The sequence below is a fragment of the Diospyros lotus genome, chromosome 6 (genome assembly GCF_014633365.1).
Source record: "Diospyros lotus cultivar Yz01 chromosome 6, ASM1463336v1, whole genome shotgun sequence".
Lineage (NCBI taxonomy): Eukaryota > Viridiplantae > Streptophyta > Magnoliopsida > Ericales > Ebenaceae > Diospyros > Diospyros lotus.
In genome coordinates this window covers 9,993,686-10,018,474 of record NC_068343.1, presented here as the reverse complement: position 1 = coordinate 10,018,474, position 24,789 = coordinate 9,993,686, and the positions used below count along the sequence as shown (strand labels likewise).

The 24,789-nt window shown below is 38.0% G+C and overlaps 1 protein-coding gene and 1 pseudogene across 1 annotated transcript; one reads left to right on the top strand and one right to left on the bottom strand.

Moving 5' to 3' along the window:
- The first annotated feature begins 4,908 nt into the window (after nt 1-4,908).
- On the top strand, nt 4,909-8,049 carry LOC127804201 (transcription factor bHLH113-like). The gene is made up of 8 exons (XM_052341006.1): nt 4,909-5,345; nt 5,566-6,092; nt 6,192-6,250; nt 6,568-6,693; nt 6,807-6,872; nt 7,041-7,106; nt 7,266-7,325; nt 7,612-8,049. Exons 1-8 carry the CDS (start codon nt 5,203-5,205, stop codon nt 7,714-7,716), a joined length of 1,152 nt encoding a protein of 383 aa, XP_052196966.1. The 5' UTR covers nt 4,909-5,202; the 3' UTR covers nt 7,717-8,049.
- A 2,674-nt stretch (nt 8,050-10,723) lies between these two features.
- Nucleotides 10,724-24,779, bottom strand: LOC127803846 (thioredoxin domain-containing protein PLP3A-like; annotated as a pseudogene).
- Nucleotides 24,780-24,789: the final 10 nt, after the last annotated feature.

Below are 24,789 nucleotides of genomic sequence, written 5' to 3'. Positions count from 1 at the left end.
TCTGAAGCTTCCGGATATTCTTCTTTATATACCTTGCTCCTTGCATGCGCGACGCATTCAAAAGGGAGAAGAATATGGTGTTGGCGGCCTCACTGTATTTACGCTGCTTCTGGTTCTGGATTGCCTTTTCGGTTTAGCCCTCCTGACGATTGTGATTGGTACTAATTCCGAGGGTGATAGGCTTAGTTGCGTATATACACCTCAATTATTTGTTTCAATCTAAGTGGTTAGATTGTATTCATTGAATTGTACTAACTCTGACTTATGTAATAATGACGTCAAAAATATAATTAATAAACTTTTGTATATTTAAATGTATTTTAATTATGTATTAACATTTGACTTATTAATAACTATAGTCATTCAAATACACTAAGATAGTATTTATTAAAATAAATAAGATAATTTATTTATAAAGTTTAAGATAAATTATTTAAATAAAAAAGAAGATAAATTTATCTTAAAAAAATATAAAATAAGAAGTCATATTTTTTCATACAAAATTTAACAAATATAATAAAAAAATATTTTTATTTAAAATAATTTTTATATTCTATTTTTTATCTATATTTTAATTAACGCTACTTAAATAATTTTTTTTCAGATAACTAAAGCAGTAAGAGCACATGAAAATTAGATAATAATGGAAGATGAAGAAGATGATGGGAGCGTGCGGCCTGCGGTGCTGTGAAAAGATGGCTGGCTGGCTGGCTGGCTCTGAGAACATTCCATCCCACCGTTGATTGTTTTTGAAAAATACCTTTGTCCGCCACGTGGAACCGATGTACACGGCCAGCCGTCCCTGCGTAGCTTCCGCTGATTGTCTTAGATAAGAATCGCCGTCTCGGTCCCACCCTAACTGTAAAATCTGATCCAAATGTCGTGTGGGCAAGAAAAAGAAGAAGAAAATAGTAGTTAGTACATTCGGCAATACCTTATATATACCCCTTACTTGTTATTATAATCTCTAAACGTTAAAGATTTGATAGACTGATTTAATGTTTTTAAAATTGTTTAGTTAAAATTATAAATAACGAATGACATGGTTAAAACTTAAATGTTAATTTTGGATATATGAGTCTAATTATATATACTCTACTCAGCACACCTTTTAAGTATTTCTTGCACAAATTTAGTAATATTATTATATATATATATATGAAGTTTTGTATATCCTTTTATATACCTAAAAAAATAATAGTACATTTACAAAAAAAAAAAAATAGTAATATTACTTTTACTAGAAGATTGTGGGTGCACTGATGAGCTGAGCTATGAAGCACGGAAACGGCTTGGAGGTGCTGTTTCGACGTTTTCGAACCGTTTCCCATTTTGGAAATTCGAAAATGGCCAGAAACGACCTTTGAAATGTTTTTGTAAATTGCAAAACGTTCTGGGGACTGTTTCGTAATTTACAGAAAATGTGAGAAACACGTTTCCAGCGACCAATCACTCACCTGCAGCGAGGAAGACAATGGTCACCGAGAGGTGAGTCAGCTGCGAGGCAAGATATGGAGTATGTAGCGACGGTCGAGGCGAGAGATGGTGTACAACGGTGGGCGACGACGAGGATGAGAGGCGAGCGACGGTGGTAGAAATGCTTCGATTGTGAGAAAGGCGAGATCAAACGCGATGGTGAAGGCAAGAGACTCATCGATGGCGAGAAAGCCGAACGACGGTGGCAGAGACGCTTTGACTATGAGAGAAGCGAGACAAAGGCGAGGTTAAGGGCAAGAAACTCATCGATGGTGATCGAGAGAGGCAGCAACGATGGCAGAGATCGACTGTGAAAGAGGCGAGATCGACGACAAGGGCGAGGGCGAGGGCAACAGATGCGTCGACTGCAAAAGAAGCGGCAAGTCAGCGACGGTGGCAGACAGAGGAAGCGGCGCAGTCGGCCATTGATAGCAAGGGCGTGGGTCTCTGAGAGCTTGCGGGTAATACTGTAATAGTATATCTAGGGTTTGTAAAATTATAATTTAATATTATTTATAGTATATAAATTATATATTAATTTCACATACACCCCTATATTTTTAAAAATTACAGTTTATCCCGCATTTCTGTTTCATAACTTTTTTGAAAAATATCATTTCTACGTTTCTATTTTTATATTTTTCCATTTCTCATTTTTCGTTTTCATTTTATGTAAGATAACTGATGAGTAACGCAGTCTGAATGGATTGCTGTAGAATACATGAAATGGGTGAGGAGCAGGCAGCCCTATAAGGCCCACTAGAAAAAAGAAGGTTAGAATTTGGCCCGGCCTAGTCTTGGTAGTACAGACAGGTGACATTAATTTATTTATTTAAACGTTTTGAATAACTTTTCTTGAAATTGAAGTTACATTTGTTCAAAGTATTTGGAAACTTTAATTGCAGGTTTGGAGCATTGATTTGTCAATTGTCATTATGCGGCCAACTTTAGTAAAGGTCAAATCTTATGGGTGAGATGTGAATTAGAACGCGTACGTTGCTTTTGTACATAATTTTGGTAGTTGTCCTCGACAACATAACTGAAAAAAAGTGAAAAGTATAGTTGTAGTCTTAAAGGTCAGATTAGTGGTCCTGATGAAGCTAATTAATAATTAGGGAAAGATTTTATTTCAAATTTGAATCCCTTTCTCCTCTTTTAAACCTCCTTTATATGAGTTTTACGGTTTAGCTAGGGTTTTGTCACGTAATTTTAATATTTAAATTAATATTTGAAAAAATAAAAAAATTAAAATTAATGTGATTTAAGTAGAAGAAGATCATTAGATGATCAGAACATTAGGTGGCCACCCTTCCCTTCTGGACAAACAAGACAGCCTACTCCCACCACATATATATATATATATGATAAGAGGAAATACCTCAAGTCCATAATTACTTCAATATCCCCTGAAATATAACCATCGACAGCAACGACACATGCCCACTAAGGAGCCATTCTCCTGATGTCACCTTACTTAAGCCCAGAAATGACATGTGAAAGATACGCCTCACCACACCGACTAATCGGTTGCTCGATGAAGATTCTTCAAATTTCTTGAGATCAACAATCACATCGAAAATCATAGAAATAGGAACTACTCTGAACTCCTTGAAAATGATTATGGAATTCATATCGGGAAGATCCTAGCTTCGCAAAGAACGAGATAGGGATTCCAGCAATTTGAAAAAGAATCATTACCTTGGTAGGAGGATAAAAGAGGAGAACAACAATGAGTAAGGGATCCAATTTGTTCTCTCTCTAAATTCGAAATTACATACTTTAAATTTTGGTTAATCTGGTAATCTAACTTAAACGTCGGAGTGATCTCGAGAGAGCAAGATCTCGACTCCATTGCAGGTACCTAATTCAAGATAAAAAAGGTGATCAGCCACTACATCATTAATATATTAAACATGGAACCCAATAACTAATAATTTTTTTCTTTATTTTCTATCACCCAATAATTAATTTTTGTTTCTTGGCACCGAAAAACATGGATTGATTATTAATTGTTCTTTTAAGGTGGCTATGACTAAAAAGATGGCTAGGCTAATTGTAAATATTTTAATATTATTATGAGGTGGAAGCATGAGCCTCCGTAGGGGGGCGGCAGCTTCCTTTTTTATATATATTGTTTTCATTTCATTTTCTATATAAAGTGACAATGAACATTCAAATGGCATCTTGGAATCCCAATGTTTGGCCAATAATGAATGGATCATTTTCCATTTCTTTCTTTCATTTACTAATTATTATTACGAGCAATTTGGACATCACATTAAGTCATCCACCAATCTTTAATCCATCTCTTTCCCGATTCTTAGAATTTTCTTTCCTCAATAATAATGCTATTTAATATTTATTTATTTATTTATACTACATATATATATAATAATAATAATAAATCCTCTAAATATTGGTGAGTCCGTAGAATCCAACATTAATTGAGGCTGAGAGAGAGACAGAGAGAGGCGTGTTATCGTGGAAATCAAGATTGAAGAGTACATGTCAAACAAGTCCCTTCAATGGATGCCAGATGTCAAATGTCAAATGCTTCCCCACGCACTCCCCTTTTTATTGCTTTAATGATGCAAAAGTTAAGGTAATGGTTGAGTTTATAAAAATATAATTTTTAGTTTATAATTAAAGATGTTTTCATATTTTATATATTTTTTAAAAATATTGTATTTAATTTTAAGGAAATTTAGAAATCATAAAAATGATATTTTTTTATAAATTTAAAAAATTAAAAATTTTGAGTTTAGGTACTCAATCATTTAATAAAAAATTAAATTAAAAAATAAGAAATATTTTCTTCAATTGAAGACTCCACTTAATTTAAAAAATATTTTTGTAAAAATTTTAAATCATTATATATATATATATATATACATCTTTCAAGTCTCTGGCCTTTTTATTACTAAAATCGCATTATTCGTATAGAAGGGATTTCGTGAACCCTTTCACAGACGCAATAAATCGCGATTTGTTTATCCTCTTCTCTCTCTTTCTCTTTCTCTCGTCGCTTGCCTCGCCCTCGCCTACAACCTCACCGCTTCCTGCCTCCTCCGCCTCCTCGTCTCTGCGCCTTGCCTTCTCACCGCTACAATCTTCAGCAACTGGCGACCACCCAAATCAACCGAGATGCAGCGAGCGGCGGTGATGGCGATGGCGAGGCACAGAGACGAACGTGAAAGAGAGACAAAGGAGAGAGAGAGAGCGACAGAGGCGAGGCAAGGCGAGAGAGAGTGTGTTGGGTTGAATTCAGGGATAATTTGATCATTTCATAATTCTATAAAACTATCTGTACATCCCTTATGTATACATAGCTTTATCCTTATTACTATTACTCTTGATAAACAATAAATAATACACAAAAGGAAACCGCCCTCTTAATTTGCTGCAAATTAATTAGACAGTGGCAGCCACTCCATCATAGCATATGGAAAACATGTAGAAAGTGCAAGAGCAAGCTTTTCAGCCAAGCAAAGCTTCCATAGAGAGAGAAAGAGAGAGACAGAGAGATAGATTATGTTCTTCTTTGGGAAATTAACCAACAAATTAAGCTTCGCGCAGGCGAAAGGTAGCTGAGCGAAGTGTTCAGATTTACCAATATTTGAGTCAATTCTCTGGGCTTTAAACTTGTCTGAAAGAGAGATCGAGAGAAGGGAAAAGTAATTCCATAACGAGGGTTTTTGGAGTCGAGAGAAATTAAATTCAATATTTATGGAGTCTACCAATCTTCATGAGGGTGATGAGATTCAGCTCTGGCAACAGTTCGTCGAGTGTCCTTTTGCCGCCCAGTCTGCAGCTGGCTATGGCGTATCCTCCTCAATCACTCCCAATTTCAGCCCTAACATGCAGTGTTGGTAAACAATTAATTTTCTCAAGCTCCATCCATCCACTCTTTTCTACGCTACGCACCCTCTAGCTATATATCTATTCAACAGAGCTCTCTCGATCGTCCCAGTCTTTAATTACGAGCTACACTCAAAACAAATATATTTTGCATTGCATTGGTTTAATATATATTACAAATTAAGCTACCAAGTGATAGAGCTTAATTAATTTTTCTCTATATTTATTCAGGAGGAGTGATAAAGACAACAACATACTTCCCAATCATCCTGAAATCCTCCAAAACTTGACGTCAAGGCCAAAGGATATTGAGGCTGCATTGCCTGTAGCCCCAGCTGCTGCTTTCAATCATGACCTTGGCTTTGGTGATGCAATATTAAGAAGAAGCTTTGCCATTAATGAATCTACCAGCTTTCTGCAACTCGGAAAATCAAATCTTAATCCTTCTGCTTCCATCAAACATGAAAAAAGAGAGGGCCTCAGCTGGCTCAACCCTCTCTCATGCAGTGGCAGAACTGGCAGCAGGCTGCTGGATCTTTCGGCCGCCGCTGCTGCTGCCGGAGAGTTTCACTCCAGTAGCAAAGCTGCATCAGACCCTGATCACAGGCTTGATGATGGTGAGGCTTTATTTAGCAGTAGTAAGTTCGGCCAAGTTTTACCAAGTACTTACGCAAACCAGGATCCGTCTCTACTGGTCACAAGTTCTGTGGGCATGTACAGACAAGCATTAGATCCCTTGATTAGCACCAGAAATCTTGGTGAGATATCAGTACTTGCCAGCATTTTTCACATGATACTACTTACTTCTGAGCTTAATTATAGAACAAACTAATTAAGCACATGCTTTCTATTTCTAGGCCACCAAGCGCACATGCAAGAACCAAGTTGTAGCCCATCAAGCAGCTCCAACAATAAGGTATATCCATATACCTTAATTTCTCCTATCTTTGATCAGATTGTGCCCATTAAGTAATCGATGCAAATTTCTTCTTCTTCATCATGATCCCGACCATCAGTTTAATTAATTTGTAGCCTAATACTTTTATACAAGTACGTACATAGTTTTTCATTCTAAACAAATATAGCCCTAATAAGTTTACATTTCTCTTTTGGTATCAAACTTCAATTTGATGTGGGTGTGTGTCTGTGTATAAATATGGCACATTGTCATTTTCTAGATAAAGCATGCATGGAGATTTAAACCTTAATTTACCCTTGATTTGATCTTGGAAGGCATCAAACAACAGGAATGGAGTCCCGAAGGTTAAAAGATCGGGGTGTTCTTCAGAACCAAAGGCATCTATTTCACCAGCTAGGAAGTCCCGAACTATATTCAAGACCCCATACACACCACTTAAGGTGAATTAATATTGTGGATAATTAATCGGGTAAATTTCAAGCTTAATTAATTGAACTTTGAGTTTAATTAACAATGTGGGTGTGGCGTGCACGAAAAATGAAATAAAAACTAGGTTCGAAAGGAGAAATTAGGAGACAGGATTTCAGCTCTTCACAGGTTGGTGGCACCTTTCGGCAAGGTACTTACTGCTATCTCCACTTGGTATATTAATTTGAATTTCTTCATCAGAACCCACTATAGAAAGAGATATTATTTACTTTATGGGTTTGGCCATGCTGATGACATAGACGACATGTATGTATATATATATATATAGAATGCTTTTCTAATTAATGCATAATTGCAGACGGATACAGCGTCTGTGTTAACTGAAACCATTGGGTACATCCAGTTCCTTGAAGACCAGATCCAGGTAACTCCTCTTCTTCTCTTTTTTTAATCTTCCAACTAAATAAACTTAAAAAAACTTTTTCTTTCTTTGCATTATTTTATTCAATTATAGAATTAGACAAATTAAAGAGCTTGCGAGTTAATTTATTAGCTGATCATATTCGTGATTAATTCCCCGCAGACATTCTGTGCTCCTTACATTAAAGCGTCTCTAGGCAAGCCATGTGTTATCATCCAAAAGGTAATAATAATCCTCCTCCTCCTCCTATGCTAGTTTACACTACAGCAATGAAAGCATCTCCTATGCTAATTATTACTGTCTAGACAGTAATAATTTCATATATATATATATATATATATATACAGCAATGATAATTTTTTTAACGAGGATGGATGGCGTTGATTCTTCCTATATCACTCAGTTAAAAAACAAATAGCAGGTCGAAAATTCTATTGGCACTTATTTTGATGGTATTTAAGACCCAGGTATTATTATTATTATTATTATTATTATTATATATGTGCAGAGTTCAAGAATGAAGGGGGGGAAGCAACAGCAAGATCTGAGGAGTAGAGGGCTATGCCTTGTGCCCATATGTTTCACATCCTATATATCCTTCCATTCGCATTAATAATTAAAACTCGCATTAATACATATCGTTGCCGTCACGTCAGAGCAGCTTCTTTCTTCTTTCTTAATGGCGTTTCCGGGTACAGCAAAGGCAATTCTGAAGTTGTTTGATGATGAGAAGAAAGAAAAGACACGGGGGGGGGGGGGGGGGGGGGGGGGGGCGGCGCTAAGTGCTTGTATTTAAGTATCAAGTTCAAGTGCTCCCACAACATGTAATTTAATTTAGGATCTCAATAGACAATATGTCGTTGGTTTAGTTCGTACTTGACCCTTTGATTTTATTATAATCGTGCGTGACAAAGTCCTAAATTAGAAGGGAAATTATCAAGTTGGCCAAACAACTCTCGCGCACACAAATTTATAATAATCTTATTTAAAATTACTAATAGGTCATAATAATAAATAAATAAATGTATTAATATTAATTTTAAATAAAATTATTATAAACTTAAAAAATATTATAAATTTATGTATACCACATTAATTTATAAAAATTATTTATCAAATTTATTTATAATTACAACATTATTCAAATTAAAATGTCACTAGATCACCAAAGGAAAACAAAACAAAAGGAATCTAATTGGATCCAAGCAAGCACCTAAGGGGTGAGGCCGAGGCGAGGCCCAAACCCGCCCAGCGTGTCCCTAAGCTGAGTTGCACGTCGTCAGCTTTTGTTTTCTTTTTTTTTTTGTTTTACATAATTCACCTATTTTTTAAAGGCATAAAATATAAAAATACCCCTCAATTTTGAATAAAAAATCATTTGATCCTCTTAACTCTTAACTTTAAGTTGAATACATTGTGCCCCTCAACTTTCAATTTTGAACCTATTATGTCCTTTAACTTTTAATTTTATAACAACCATAATTTAGGTCCAACAAGTATAATGCATGAAACACACGCGATTTGATGTGGGCCCCATATTGACCAGGCCAATAAAAAAACACATGTCTCGACACTACAAGAGAGAAGGGGTGGCCAGCGACAAACGACGCAACGTAGGTTGGAACGACGTAGGTTGGAGTTGGCAACCCTTACCCTAGCCTTGTAGAGGTCAATGCCGCCGTCGATTCACAAACACAAACTGGGCTGAGTCGTCATCAACGTTTTCGCGCTCGATGTTACCGTTTCCACGTAACACGAATTGTTGCTACGGAAGAGAAAGGTGACCCCCAGCAGTACTCAACGTCGTCGATTCACAACCCCGTTTGATCAATGCCATCGCCGATTCATAAACACAAATTGAGCTAAGCTATTGTCAGTTTAGCAGCAACGGTTGGGGAGAGGTCGCTCGACGGAAAGAAATGCAAGAGGTAAGCCAACAACGGTAAGGAAGGCAAGAAGTTGACGGGGGCAGTAAGGTAGAAGAAAGGTCGGTCGATGAAGAGGAAAGCGAAGGGTCAGTCGACAACGACAAGGAAGGTGAGCGATCAGTGACAAGGAAAGAAGAAGGCGAGATGTCATCGACACTAGAAATGAGAAAGAAGAAGAATATGGGTGCTACCTTCACGCACCTCAATCGCACGTGTAACTCGCACAATGCTGACTACACACGAGGTGCATGAACAGTCCAAAATTGAAACTTAAGGGGCACAATAAGTCCTCCTTCAAGTTTAGGAGCACAAGCACTTAAAAGCCCTAAGTTGAGGGGTACGTTTGTGTCTAATACCTTTTTTAAATTAAAATACAAGACAAACAAAAACCAGTGTTCTAAAAATCGGGCTAGGCGTTAGGCGACCGCTGGCAGCCTTGAAATTGTCCTAGTCGGGCCTCCTAGGCGCCGGCCCAAGTAATTGGCCGACTTGGGCGCCTAGGTGGCCCAGGCGGCGCCTAGTCGGCTAAATCATAAATCGAACCTGTTAGCATCTCCCCATCTTTACTCTCTTCTCACCTCAACGCCGCCAAGCTTCATCGGCCCACCAGTAGCTCACCGCCCTCGCTGCATCCAGCTCCATCCTCGCCGCCAAGTTTTATCGTCACCGCCTCTTCTCCGTCGCGTCCTCCTCTTCCTCGTTGCCTTAGCATCGTCGCCTCCGCCCCTGTTGTCGAGCTCCATCTCCGCTGCGGCAAGCTCCATCTCCGTCCACTCGTAACCTCTCTCTCTTTGTTTTGCATTTGCTGCGTTTCTGATTTCGTTTTTATGTTTTTTATTTTATTTCATTTTTCTTTTCTATTTATATATAATAATTAGATTTATATTTAGTTTTTATTATTAATTATATATATTCTATAATATTTCTAAAAAATTTGCTACTTGCTTATAGTATATTGATGTTTTTATTATTGATTATATTTCTATTTTTATTATATTATAAAACATAAATTATTTTATTATTTTATTATCTTAATTTGAATCATTTGATTATTTTACAGCCATAAATCATGATATGTTATTGTTATTTTGAATATTAAGTGAGATTATTCGTTATATATAAATTTCTACTGCAAGTTTCTTCAATTAAATTAAAAATGTCAGATGGGACTCGAAGTACGGGAGCATCGTCTGATGCAACTTCGATTTTTAAAAGAAAGTCCAATGATATGTTGCATTATTGTTGCTTTTATCTTATTGAAGCTAGAACTAATCTACAACAATTTATTTTCTCATGCTTAATTCTATATTTCACTTGTCATTCCATTATTGTTGTATTTTTTATTTATGTTGCATTATTAATGCTTTTTAACTTTGATTTAATTGAAAATAACATCAAATTACATCATAAAATTTAAAAAACAAAATAAAAAAAATAACAATTTTCCTAGGCCCCGCCTAGGCGCTAGGCTCCAGCTTGACGCCTGACTAGCGCCTAGCATCTTTTAGAACACTGACAAAAACAATAAATTTAATATCACATGTATTTATTAAACCCGTAAATTTTGCTCAAACAATCAAAAGTTATGTGTTAGGATGAAACCAGACCACAAAGGTTTATATACAGGAAGCAACTATCTTTCTTAATTAATAATAATGATGAATCGTTTTCAGCATTATTTCTTATACACCATTTGGTTTTTGCAAATCGGTACGAAAGGATTGAATTCCCAGGACAAATTCCATCGATATTACAGTATCCAGCAGTTACTGCCTCAACCAATACTCCCAACACAATTCCAAAAGAACACGGAGAAAATGATGGAAATGTACAAAAACAAGGAAGCAAAGCAGCAGCAAGTTTCGTGTAATACTAGCTTTACTTGCTCTCTCCTAGTAACGCTGAAAACGAAATCTTCAATGCCAGTGTGATTTACCCCATCTGTCTATATGGAGTAGGCCTGTATATAGAATTTCTATTTTATTTTATTCCACTATTTCTTCTCATCCATTCTAGCAAAGCCAGCTACATAGGGGCGGGCAAAAGAAGGCCTAGGTGTTTTAATTTTGGTTCCTAGTGTCCTAAAGCTGGAGGTAAGGCGAATTTTCACCAAAGAGTGAAACTCCAAATTTCTTCTCTTTATAAGAAGAAATTGAAGAAGTCTACAGGGTGACACATGGCCAAATATGGTACAACTCAAGTGAGTACAAATTTCTAAGGCAACTAACATGTAATAGATAAAAGTTATCTTTTCTTCTTCTTCAGTAGTCAGAATCAGAACCAAAATTCACAGGGGATGATCTTACGGTCCTGCGCTTGTTTTCACTATAATCCTCTTCCTCATCTTCTTCATCCCCTTTACCCTCACCAATAATACCTGTAAAATGATAAGGTTTAGGGACTTATCCTACCAAATGTAGTGGTAGTCATCCGAGCTTGGTCTTACCTCTTCTTATTAGTAGAGCCTCAAGGGTTTTTGTGGTGAAATCATCTTTTCCTCCCAAGTCCTGAAACCCAATCAGCCTATCTGCTGCAACTCCATTCCTGACAGAGAAGATTGCAAATTTGGCGTTTCTGGAAAATCTTTTCAAAGCTTAAGAATAGAGTACCACACCACAATGCACATCTCAGATTGTGACACATTAGCTCAAACCAAAAACTTAAAAAAGGCACATTGCATGTGAAATAAGCCATATGAACAATTAAACCTAACTACCCAACCTGCACAAAAAATTAGACATTAAGTTCGATATTTCTAGATAGACCAATAAGAAATGTATCTAACAAACAAATTGAAAATGAAAATACACTTATCAGGTTTTCTGATGTATCATGAATAGGAGCTGCTGCTCATCCATTCACAAGCAACAGATATGTTATTAATCAGAATATAACTCTCAGCTTCCATCAAGGAAACCCTTAATTTGCAATAAGATATAATGGATGGGGCAGTTGGGAATAGGTTCCACATCTATATCTGATATGTGTATTTGTCTAACATGCCAAAAGGAAAACCTGTCAAACAAGCTTCATGGCACATCCGGTGTTATAAGTAGTGACACATCAATTACGTGGCATTAAACTAGAGACTACTTTAAAATTGAAAGTTTCTAGTCCTTGTTCTCCTTTTTTTCCTTTTCTTTTGTGTTTTTTTGACAGATATTACATAAGATGAGGAAGACACTATTAAGATAGTTTGAACATGTGAGAGAAAGCCCGATAAAGCACATATGTGAAATAGTTTGTAGCAAAAAAAATGAGAGAAAAATTGGTGAGATACCCTTAAACATGACCTAGAAATAATGGCCTTAACAGAGGATACGGCCAATTGTCCATAGATAATGATGACTAGACATATAGAATTTGTGTAGTCAACCCTGCCTAATAAGATTAAGATTGGTGATGTTGTCATTGTTGCTGTGCTTTTTTATGAGTACTGTATGATTAATCCTTTAAAATTGTAACAATTTTTTTGGATGGCGATATCTATTATATAGATAATTTATTGATCACTAAATTTTAATGTTCTTTTACATTTGTGCTAAATGTTAAATTGGATATATTCCTTTTTTTGTCCCCTTTTCTTATGTTACATCAACAATGCCATCGAAATGAACATGTGTCATTTAGGGGGCGTTTGGTACGGGAGAAGTTTTTAAATTCTTGGGATTCATAATTCTCGGGAATGCTCTTGGAAATATTTAATTCCCAAGATTTATGCAATTCTATATTTGGTTAGATTTAAACATTCTCAGGAATGTTGAGTATTCTTTTCTGAGAATCTTACATTCCTATATTTGGTTTAAATATAACATTATTGGAAATTCATGTTCTTTTTCCAAAATTACCCTTATTTAATTTTTTATTTAAAAATGATAAATTTCTTCTACTATATAAAATATTGAGACCCACAATATCTTTAGAAAATAAAAAAATGTTATTTTTTTACACATTATGTATATATATGCATGTGTATATATATATATATAATATATACATAATATATGTGTTTGTATGAATATCTACTTTAATATGTATAATATTTTATAATAAATAATATAAATATATTATAATATATATAATATGTTTGTATGGTCTTATAAAAAGGTAAGGGGTGTTTTAGTCTTTTTATTTGTTAAAAACATTCCCAAGTCCATGGGAAACTTGGATTCCCAACCCCCTCTATGGAAATCTTTTTGTGGAAAACTTGGTAAGGGGTGTTTTAGTCTTTTTATTTGTTAAAAACATTCCCAAGTCCATGGGAAACTTGGATTCCCAACCCCCTCTATGGAATCTTTTTGTGGAAAACTTGCTTAAAAATTATTCCCGGGAATCTTATTTCCCAAGATTCTTTTTACAAAAAAGTTGTACCAAACATGTGAATACAGATTCCCAACCTAACATTATCAGGAATCTTAAAATTTCTCTTGTACCAAACGCCCTAAGGTGGTCATCTTCCCTTGTACTCTTGACCAAGCATGACCAACCCTTAGGGCATATAGGGTGTTACCATCAAGCAGCGAACAAAAGTTGGGTGGGAGTTCCAGCTTAACCAGGTTGCAACAATGTTCAACTCTGACGAAATCTCCAGCTTGCATTCCATGGATGCCCCCCCCCCCCCCCCCCCCACAAAATCCAAGTCCCAACGCAAAAGAGATCGACAGAAGAAGAAGAAGCAGGCTGAGTCTGCAGGTTAATTAGCTTGTTTGTTTGTCTACATTGTAGTTTTTGATGTATTAGCTTCCTTTTGTTGTGTTAGCTTTGTGTTTTTTTCGTTTGTGTGTTTGCTTGGGGTATGCCCCAGCTTGTTCTGTGTCAATTCTTCCTATTTCTGTTGAATGAAATTTCTCATTTACAGAAAGAAAAGACAATGTGAAACACAATGCAGGTGGACTTACCTGAACGATATGACGCAAGGCAAAGTTTGGATTGCAAGTTTGGCAACAAAGAAAGGCACATTCTGTATTTCATTTAAAATGTAAGATTTTTAAATTGCATTGAATTTCAAAGGTTACACAAATGAATGGAACCAAAAAATGAAGATCGTACTACCTATGAGAGCAAATGAACGTAAATGCCTATGAAAACTGACCTCTGCATCTAACTTGATGAACTTGGTATCAATATCCTTTCGTGCAAGGGGTTTCAAATGCTTGTCCATTATCCTACAAAAGATCCATCAACATGGTGGCATGAAACTCATAATATGTCACATCACATATCTGCATGAATTGCTTACAGAATGAGCCATGCATTCTAATGATTTGCTAAGGTCTCAGGTGTGATCATGAGAAAGACGTAGCCTCAGCACATAAGTGGAGATCTTTCTATAATATTGAAAATGGAATCTTTGCTGAAATCCCGTTTGCATGATCTGTCAATCAGACATCAGCAATGTGGATTTTATGCTTCATAAGAACTCCAAACTTTGACCCTTAAAACCATATATGATAGAATAAAATGTCTGAGATTCGTACAAACAAAATGGTTAACATAGTTATAAGTTAGCAATATTTTGTCATCTAGATATTTTCACCATTTAGCATAAATTTCTTTTTTTGACATAAAAGAACAATTAAAATATAATTCTCACAGCAAACCCAAATTCTAGGGAAGAGGGCTGAGTTGAGTTGAATTAATAACATCACCATAGATTAATATGTTTGATTACAATAACCTTGAGCAATGTGCAAACAGAAGGGGGAAGTGGTGGGAGGAGAAATTTCATCACATAGAGTTTGCAAATATGTCTCTCCCAAGATGGGGTCAACATCCACATCATAAATAAAATTGCCGAATATTAAGTTGCACAACTGCAACAATAACCTTAATGAATCCAGGTTATTCTTTCTGGATGGTTAATTCCTTCCTGTTTTTGTTGTTAATTTATGTTCTTCTGCATGCCTGAAGGGGAAGGGTGTAGTTATCCAAAATTTTCACAGATCATTAACCACCTTTTGCCAATGGAAAAGACACAATGCAAAAACCCAACACACTGATTCCATACTTCACAAGATGAAATCAGTAAGACTGTTAACAGCTTAGCAAATATGAGTACAACTTTGCTTGAAAATTTGTTTTGACATCTTCCTAGCCCATTTATGCAGCAGATGACATTAGTATCTTAACAAATATCACAAGAATAGTGATGCAAATTAGCTTTGGCCTACAAATTTAACGGATTACAGGCTATAACAATCCTAATAGGTAAGTGTGAGAAACATGTCTATTAAAACCCTCAAGCCCTGCAGTTACTTGGTTAACTGGAATAATATTCAAAAGAATTAAAACATAATTGTGAGATATCTACAGATGTTATGATTTAATAATTTATAAGATGGAAACACCAACTATGCTCAAACTGAATGAACTAGTAAGAAGAATGATGCAGGGCAAGAAGGAATCACAAAAAGTTGAAGACAGAATTGATTAAGAAGAAGAAGCCAAGAAGGAGAGAAAGGCCTAGAGAGAGAGAGAGAGAGAGACTCAAGAAGGGGAAACCATATAATTCAATCATCCAAAGCTGAATAAAAGGTTACAATATGTGGCCTATTTATAGGCAATTAAAAGATAACCCATCTAAAAGATAAAAACTTATCAAAATATGATTATAATATCTAAAATCAAATATAACTAACTGCATCTAACCCCTAAATCAAATCAAATTCTATCATACAAACAACTATTATAAATCAAAACAGAATAACTAAATCTTATTTTAAAATCCAAATAGAAAAAAATCCCTATCAAAGAAGAAGGTTCAAGGGTAGGGATCCCAGTCAAAGGTAAACCCAGATGTGTGTGTGCATGTGCTTATGAGAAAGCAAGGTGAAAGTGTGAAGAAATTACTTGCACTGATAGAATTCTCAATGGTAGAAGTGACATATTACTTTTTCACTCGCAGTGACTTCACCTAAGAAATCCCCTTCAGTAATCTCTCTGTACTCTCCATGTCCTCGGTTCTACAATGTTTGTCTCTTTTCAGCTTCTTTCTAGTCAAGTAAATCAAACAATCAAAATTTTCCAACTCAGCCATGTTTCCAAACTTAAATAACAAACCGAATGAAGGTGAAATTAGTAAGACTAATAATATCTAACTTATCATATGAAAAAAGAGTGAAAAATCCTAACCTTAAGAGTGGCAATCCTTTCAGCGTGCAATTTTTCCAGCTCAGGATCCTAATATGACCCAAACCTAGTAAAGCAATTTGGATACACATAGATAAGTGAAAATGTTTGAAGATGCAAAATTCAACTTACATCCATCAATTCATCAAGATCAACCTCCTGATTAATTGATACAGAAGCCTGTGCCTTTTCTTGAGCTAACAGTTCCTATAGGATCAGTAAATGGAACCATAAGAAGCAATAACGATTTGCCAAACTAGTAGCCGCATAACAATTTATTAGTATATTGTTATTTTTTTTAGATTTTTTTTTTTTTTTTTTTGCTTTATATAAAGAACAAAACCGTATCACTACATTGAACATGCAATCCTTTTAACTTCTGAGGAATATCCAATAATATTAGGTAAGCCTGTAAGGTAGCTACTTTAAAAGAAATCAGTGTACTCCAAGAGCCTGATAGAAGACCCATACAATTCCGTTACCAACGACGGAATAACCAGGGGCAGAATAGTGATACGAGTAAGGGAGGAAGCGACAAAAGTGGGTAAAGGGTATTATGGGTAGAGCAAGCTGGTGGCATGTGCGGATAACAGAATCGGTTAGAGGGGGATGGCTGGAATAACAGTTAAGTAGGAAAGATAGTAGAGGGGGGAAGGCATCTTTTGAGTAGTAAGGAATTCGGGAGAGTGTGGACCTCTCGAAAGTCCACTTTCGTTTCATTTGTTTCTCTTTTTCAGTTGCAATTTTCTCCAAATTTAGTAAACCCAGATAGATTATCTTCATATTTGGTATCAGAGTAGCAAAATCGATTCCAATGGTGAACCTTACTGAGCGAGTCGGAGACTTGGAAGGGCGAATAGATGGGTTGTTCAGTGGGCTAAACTCGCTGAAATCGGAAATGCAAAAGGTGAGCGGAATAGAAAAAAATATGGCAACAATGATGGATCAGTTCACTCTCCTGATGGCACAATGAGATGAGCAGGAGCGAGGGAGAAAAGGAAAGCAGGATGGGACAGAGCTGTTGCCGAGTTCCTTTTCGTTCATGGAGAGAATGCCGGAAGTGGGTATGAGAATTGGCGAAGGGGATGATGGGGTCGAAGGGGCAGGAAGGTTCGATTACAAGGGGAGGCACTTGGAAATGCCGATCTTCGAGGGAGAGGATCCAGATGATGATTGGATTTTCAGTGCTGAAAGGTATTTCATCGTCAACTAGTTGACGGAGCTGGAGAAGTTGGAATCAACAGCCCTTTGTTTTGATGGACTAGCGCTCACTTGGTTTCAATGGGAATAGAGACGGTGTCAGGTGTGGAGTTGGGACGAGCTGAAGGTGATGCTAAGGAGTCGATTTAGGTCCATGCATGAGGGGACTTTGGAGGAGAGATTCCTTGCCCTTAGGTAGTGGGACTCCGTTAAAGAGTACCGCCTGTGCTTCGAGACGCTAGCTTCCCCTCTTGAAGGCATGCTGGAGGGCCAATTCATTAACGGGTTGAAGCCGGAAATCAGGGCGGAATTGAGAATGCTAAGGCTGAATGGGTTGGATCAATTAATGGAAGTGGCCCAGTGAATTGAGGAGAGAAACATGGTCGTTAGAGGAGGTTCTGTAGGAAGTGGTCAGTACAGAAGACCGAATCACTTCAATCCATTTCCGAACCACCATCGTTCAGTGGGTACGGGTGGCCCATTAGCTGCGCCAAAATCAGCAACAACTCATGTTGTTGGGCTGCTCCGGAGTCTGGTTACAAGTAAAGGGAGTAACCTGCCTTTCAAGAAACTTAGTGAGGCAGACTTGAAGGCCAAACGGGAGAAGGGGCTATGCTTTAGATGTGACAAGAAGTATTCTATTGGGCATCGCAGCAAAAACAGGGAGTTACAAGTCATGGTGATTTACGACGAAGAGAAGGAAGAGCTGGGGAAAGAAGAAGAGATGGAAGGAGGTGGTGAATGGGAGGTGCAGGAGGCTAAGGGGGAGGTGATAGAATTGTCCATGAATTCGGTGGTGGGGCTTACCCCACCCCAAACCATGAAGTTGCGAGGGCAGATTGCTGACCAAGAGGTCGTGGTACTTATAGATAGCGGGGCTACTCATAACTTCATTGCAGCTGAGTTGGTACAAACGTTGGGATTGCCAAGGTCAGAGACAGCCGACTACGGAGTGATCATGGGAACGGGGATTGCTGTTGTTCGCGTATTCTTTCCCGCAAGTGAACGGAATTGTAACAAGTAATATAATGATGAATAAAGTATCGTTCCCACGAGGATTAGCTTTTGATTCCTACTTTAACCACTATTAACTTTAATATGCCACACATAATTAAAAGAATACTCAATTGAAGTTTTATATTAATTAAAACTAACTTACCAAATGAAAAACACAAAATAATACTTTAGATTTTCGAATGTAGAAATCTAATGCATTAGGGTTCATGCAACCGTAGTTCTTTAATTGGTTTAATCTTTCAGTGATCGAGTTTTATAATTCTAGCTTTGAGCTGAAAATCGATGATCCTAAGTTAATCAAAAGCCTCTCTCGATGGTCAATCGAATCTATGCTTACATATGAGATTAATTATCTCTAATTAATCTACAAATATACAAACATGCATTTATCCACAATGATCATCAAAATAAGATTTCACAAGGCAAAACGGTAACTCTACCTATTATTGAACCTTATGTCGTTTATTACCAAATGCTAATCTATATTGAATCTCTCGAAAGCAATATAAATCACAAACACGTTCTAATGGCGGCCAAGCATCAAAACGGAATTAGTGCATAACAAACGATCAACTTGAAAGACAAGAATATAATAAAACCCAAATACTTTTAATTAAACCATCATTGAACTAGGTTTCATCAATCACCCTAGCCACAAAGTACTTAGCCTAACATAGTTTCAACCAATGAAAGGATAATAAAAACGGAGTTCATGATGTTGGAGGGAAGAAAGAATAGAAAAATACAACTAAAACCAAAGATTTTCAAGAAAATCTCCCTCTTCTTTCTAGACTTGTCGTCTTCTCCTTCTCCTTCAAGCTCCTAAAACCCTCAAGAATAAGTCTTTATATAGTGGTTTTTAGGTTATTAAAGTTGTGCATAGTGAAAACTCTCGTTTTCCATTCATTTGGACGGAGATGGGTCGAAATCGAGCTTTGAATTGAAGTTCAGAACGCTACCGCAATCCTACCGCAGTATTCTTATTGCTGCAGACCCGTGAACTCCAGATAGCAATTCCTAAAGCGGTCCTACAGTGGTATGCATTCCGCTGTAAGACCGTGAGCTCCATAAACTAAAACTTACAGCGGTCCTACAGCGGTATGCATTCCACTATAAGCCCGCTAGCCTTCTTCTTTGGCCTTTTGCTTTATCATCTTCCACTTTTTGCTCTCGATACTCTTTTGCTCTCTTTTGAATTGATACCCGACTATGCCTCTAAGCTTTATTTCAACTCCCATCATACACCAAAATCACTCTTTTTGCTCTATGTCCGCTTTGCATGTAATGTGTACCTATATTGACAATATTAAACCCAAAATGAGTAGCAATCATGTTCATTGAATAATTAAATGCTAAGCTTAGACAAGCAAATAAGGGTGCAAAATATGCTGATCAGTTGTGCAAGGCGCCGGAATCTATAAGGGAGTACTTCTTTCCCTTCAAAACTTAGAGATAATTGAGGACTTTCTTCCCTTGGAGCTGGGCAGCTCGGATGTCATCCTAGGAACGAAATGGTTGGCAACCTTGGGCAAGGTACAAGTTGATTGGAAATCCTTAACTATGAGATTCAAGGCAGGAGGAATGATGGTTACATTACAAGGGGATCCGAGTTTAAGCAAAACCCTTGTCACATTAAAAGCCATGATGAAAGCACTAAAGGACAGCGAGGAGGGTGTGCTCATCGAATTAGGGTGTTTGTTGGCAGATTGTGGGGAGTTTAAGGCTGTCACACAAGGGGGTATCCAGCAGGTGTTGGCCGAGTTCAGTGAAGTATTTAATGATCCAGATGGGCTGCCACCAAGAAGGACACGAGAACATGCTATCAACTTACAGCCAGAAGCTGCCTCGGTAAGCATAAGGCCCTATCGCTACCCCTATGTTCAGAAAAATGAAATTGAAAGGTTAGTACGAGAGATGCTTGCTGCAGGGATTATTAGACCTAGTACGAGTCCCTTTTCCAGCCCTGTTTTGTTGGTAAAAAAGAAGGACGGGGGATGGAGATTTTGTGTAGATTACCGAGCCTTGAATAAGGTAACGGTGCCGGATAAATTTCCTATTCCGGTAATTGACGAGCTGTTAGATGAACTACACGGGGCCACGGTGTTTTCAAAGCTGGACTTGAAAGCTAGATACCATCAGATTAGAGTTAAGGAAGAAGATGTGCCTAAGACGGCATTCTGTACTCACGAGGGACACTACGAGTTTCTAGTCATGCCCTTCGGGCTGACCAATGCACTAGCAACATTTTAGTCCCTCATGAATGAGGTCTTCAAAGGTCAGTTGAGAAGGTCTGTGTTGGTTTTTTTTTATGATATTTTGGTATTTAGCAGAGACTTGGAGGCACATGAGCATCATTTGAAGGAGGTGTTGCAGGTGTTGGCTGAAAATGAACTCTACGCAAACAGAAAAAAATGCCAGTTTGGACAGCAAGAAGTAGAGTAGTTGGGCCATGTCATCTCACACGAAGGGGTAGCTGCTGATCAGTCCAAAGTTAAGACCATGCTTGAGTGGCCAAGGTCGGGGTCGATAAAGGAATTACGGGGTTTTTTAGGGCTGACGGGGTACTATAGACAGTTTGTGAAGGATTATGGAAAGTTGGCTTGGCCTTTCACGGAAAAACTACGAAAGAACGGGTTCGGTTGGGATGAAACAGCTAAAAAGGCTTTCTAGAAATTGAAGGAAGCTATGACCTCCTTACCAGTGCTGGCATTACCCGATTTCACTAAACAGTTTGTGGTGGAAACGGATGCGCCCGGGTTAGGTTTAGGGGTTGTTTTAATACAAGAGCATCGCCCCATCGCCTTTTACAGCCATGCCCTTAATCCAAACAGCTGCAACAAGTCGGTGTATGAGCGGGAATTGATGGCAATAGTGTTCGTTGTCCAAAAATGAAGGCATTATTTATTGGGCCGGAAGTTTATCATACGCACCGATCAGAGGAGCTTGAAGTTTCTAATGGAGGAAAGATTGGTGAGCCCCGAACACCAAAAATGGATGCTGAAACTGATGGGCTATCAGTTTGACATCCAATATCGGCCCGAGTGGGAGAACAAGGCAGCAGATGCCCTCTCTAGGATCAATCACTTAGCTGATCTTTTTGCAATAACAGCTCCTAAAGTTATTCAACTTGAACAGCGCTAAGGAAGTGGAGGCAAATGGGGAAGTGCAGAAATTGATCCAAGAAATACAGCGTGATCCTTTGGCCAAACCCGACTATCAGTGGGCCAACAATCAGCTCTTATTCAAGGACAGATTATACTTGCCTAAGGGATCGACTTTGATTCCTATATTGCACCAAGAGGGGCACAATGGGAGTGTGGGGGGACATTCTGGATTCTTGAAGACATACAAGAGGATAGCAATGAATGTGTACTGAGCTGGAATGAAGAAGGATATCCATAGCTATGTGAACCAATGTGCCATCTGCCAGCAGCACAAATACCAAGCCTTATCACCGGGAGTCCTTTTGCAGCCACTCCCTATTCCGGGTCAGGTTTGGGAAGACATAGCTATGGATTTTATTGAAGGGTTGCCTAGATCCAGAAATATGGACACGATATTGGTTATGGTGGATAGATTGAGCAAATATGGACATTTCATAGGATTGAGACACCCTTTTACAGCTGGAAGTGTAGTTGCGATTTTTGTGAAGGAAGTGATACGCCTAAACGGGGTGCCTCGCTCTATTGTGTCTGACAAGGAGAAGGTTTTCATGAGCCATTTTTGGGAAGAATTATTTCGCCTCCAGGGCACAAAGCTATGTAGAAGTACAGTGTACCACCCCCAATCGGATGGGCAGTCGGAAGTACTAAATCGGACACTAGAAACCTACCTCCGATGCTTTGCATCAAGAAAACCAAAGGGTTGGTTCAGCTGGCTCCCATGGGCAGAGTTATGGTACAACACTTCGTACCACACGGCTTCCAAACTTACTCCCTTTCAGGTAGTTTATGGACAGGAGCCACCGGGGTTATTGAGGTTCGAAAGGGGTTCTACCCCAGTATCGGCAGTGGAGCAACAACTGGTTGCAAGGGATCAGATGTTGGAAGAGCTGAAGGCTCAATTACTGCGAGCTCAAGCTCAAATGAAGTTAGGGGCGGATGCGAAAAGACGGGATGTTCAGTTCGAAGTGGGAGACACGGTTTACTTGAAGATCAAGCCCTATCGTCGCAAGTCGCTGGCAGCCCGCTCTCATGAGAAGCTTGCACCTCGATTTTATGGCCCATTCACTGTGGAGAAGAAGGTTGGGCAAGTCGCTTACAAGCTGTCCTTGCCTGCGACTTGCAGCATACATCCCATATTTCGTGTATCCCAATTACGCAAGGCCAACGGTATATCCACCACCCAAACCGATATCCCTAGCCAACTCAGTGAAGAACTAGAGATGTTAGTAGAACCGGAGGCAGTCCTTGGTGTAAGACCGGGAACGGGTAGGAACCTCAGAGGCTTGGACGTACTCATTCAATGGAAATGGCTGCCACCTTTGGAAGCCACTTGGGAACCCAATGACATGCTCCAGCAACAATTCCCTTATTTCCACCTTGAGGACAAGGTGAGTTCTATGGGGGGAGGTATTGATAGAAGACCCATACAATTCCGTTACCAACAACGGAATAAGAAGGGGCAGAATAGTGATACGAGTAAGGGAGGAAGCGACAAAAGTAGGTAAAGGGTATTATGGGTAGAGCAAGCTGGTGGCATGTGCGGATAATAGAATTGGTTAGAGGGGGATGACTGGAATAACAATTAAGTAGGAAAGATAGTAGAGGGGGGAAGGCATCTTTTGAGTAGTAAGGAATTCGGGAGAGTGTGGACCTCTCGAAAGTCCACTTTCGTTTCATTTGTTTCTCTTTTTCAGTTGTAATTCTCTCAAAATTCAGTAAACCCAAATAGATTATCTTCAATAATCTATCAGAGCCCTCTTGTATCAGACTATCATTAGTTCTTTTTTTTTTTCTTTTTCTTTTTCCATGTTCCTTTGAGATGGCTGTAGGTTAAAGTGATTAGATCCAAGATGAAATAGACTTAAAGAACTCCAACCTAGATGATTTCATCTCTCATCATCCCAAGTTTGAAGGCTCAGAGACAGACTGAACTCAATAAACAAACTAACAACAAATGAATGACAATGGACAAACTAAAAATATCAAACATGGATTGATTCGAATTAAATTGAATAGGCAATATAATTAAAAACAAAAAAAGAACAAAGATGATAACATAACCATTGAGAGAGATAACCAAGAACCCACTTTTTGGTAGTCACGAGCTGCTGCTGCCATAACATTTCCCAATGCTAAATTAGATAGGGTTGATTTAACAGAATTTGGATCCATGTCGCTATGTTTCTCTGATAAAACGTTAATACAGAGAATTAGAAATAAAAGATGGGCACTACTATTGATTTAGTATTAAAAAGGAATCAGCAATAACCTACTAAAATATACATCACAAAAGCGAGGGAATGACCATGTTCATTATATGTATAACTTGATGATGGAGCTAATTTATAGTGTGTATTCAAGAATATCACAATGGGACCTTGAATAGGGCCATCTGTTTGATCTTTTAATAAATCCCAACAGTGAGTGTAATTGCCAACAAATAGAATAATAATAACACCACCAAAGAAACAATGTACAGCAAATACAATATCTCAAATCTCAGGTAATCTGAAGGTCTGCAGCAAACTTCATGCCACTAAAATAGGGAAAGACGTCAGCGCCTTAATATTCCCAAAACCCTAGGCCAACAAACGGAAAACCAGGGCATCAGCTGCATACTTTTGCGATTGATTTACATCCAAATTCTTTTCGATTGAGGAGAATTCATCTCAAAAAATAATAAAGCGAACAGCAAAGGAAACTCGCATCTGAACATGAAATCTCCAATCATCACAAACAAATTGAATAATTGTACGGTAAGAGTAGCTAAATAGCCCCAAACTACCACATTTTTTCTTCCCTTCGTCCATGAAATCTCCGACCAGGTCCCTATCATCAGTCGTTTCTGAAGAGGCGCATCAAAAACACAAGCCTAATGGGAAGGAAAGAGATTGTTTTGAGAAACATCGTAGTCCTTACCTGGAGATTCGGATTTCAGTGAGATCGCGAATCGCTTGTCCGGAGAACGCAGTACGCACCAGAATCAGATCCCGCGGATTTGAACTTTGAACCGCTGCAATCTCTTATTGGGCTGGGCTGCGTTTCATCATAATCACCGGTAACCCAAACCATGGACGCGGGACAGAAATCTTGACAAAAGTGTTGTGATTCTTTTATGCTGTTAATTAACGTTTATTCATTTATATTAACTGAAAAGTCGGATCTCTTGATTTTTCATCGGATTATTACATTGTCTGCGTCGGGCAACAACTTGCCCCCGACGCGAACAAAATCAGAGGGGGTGTGGGC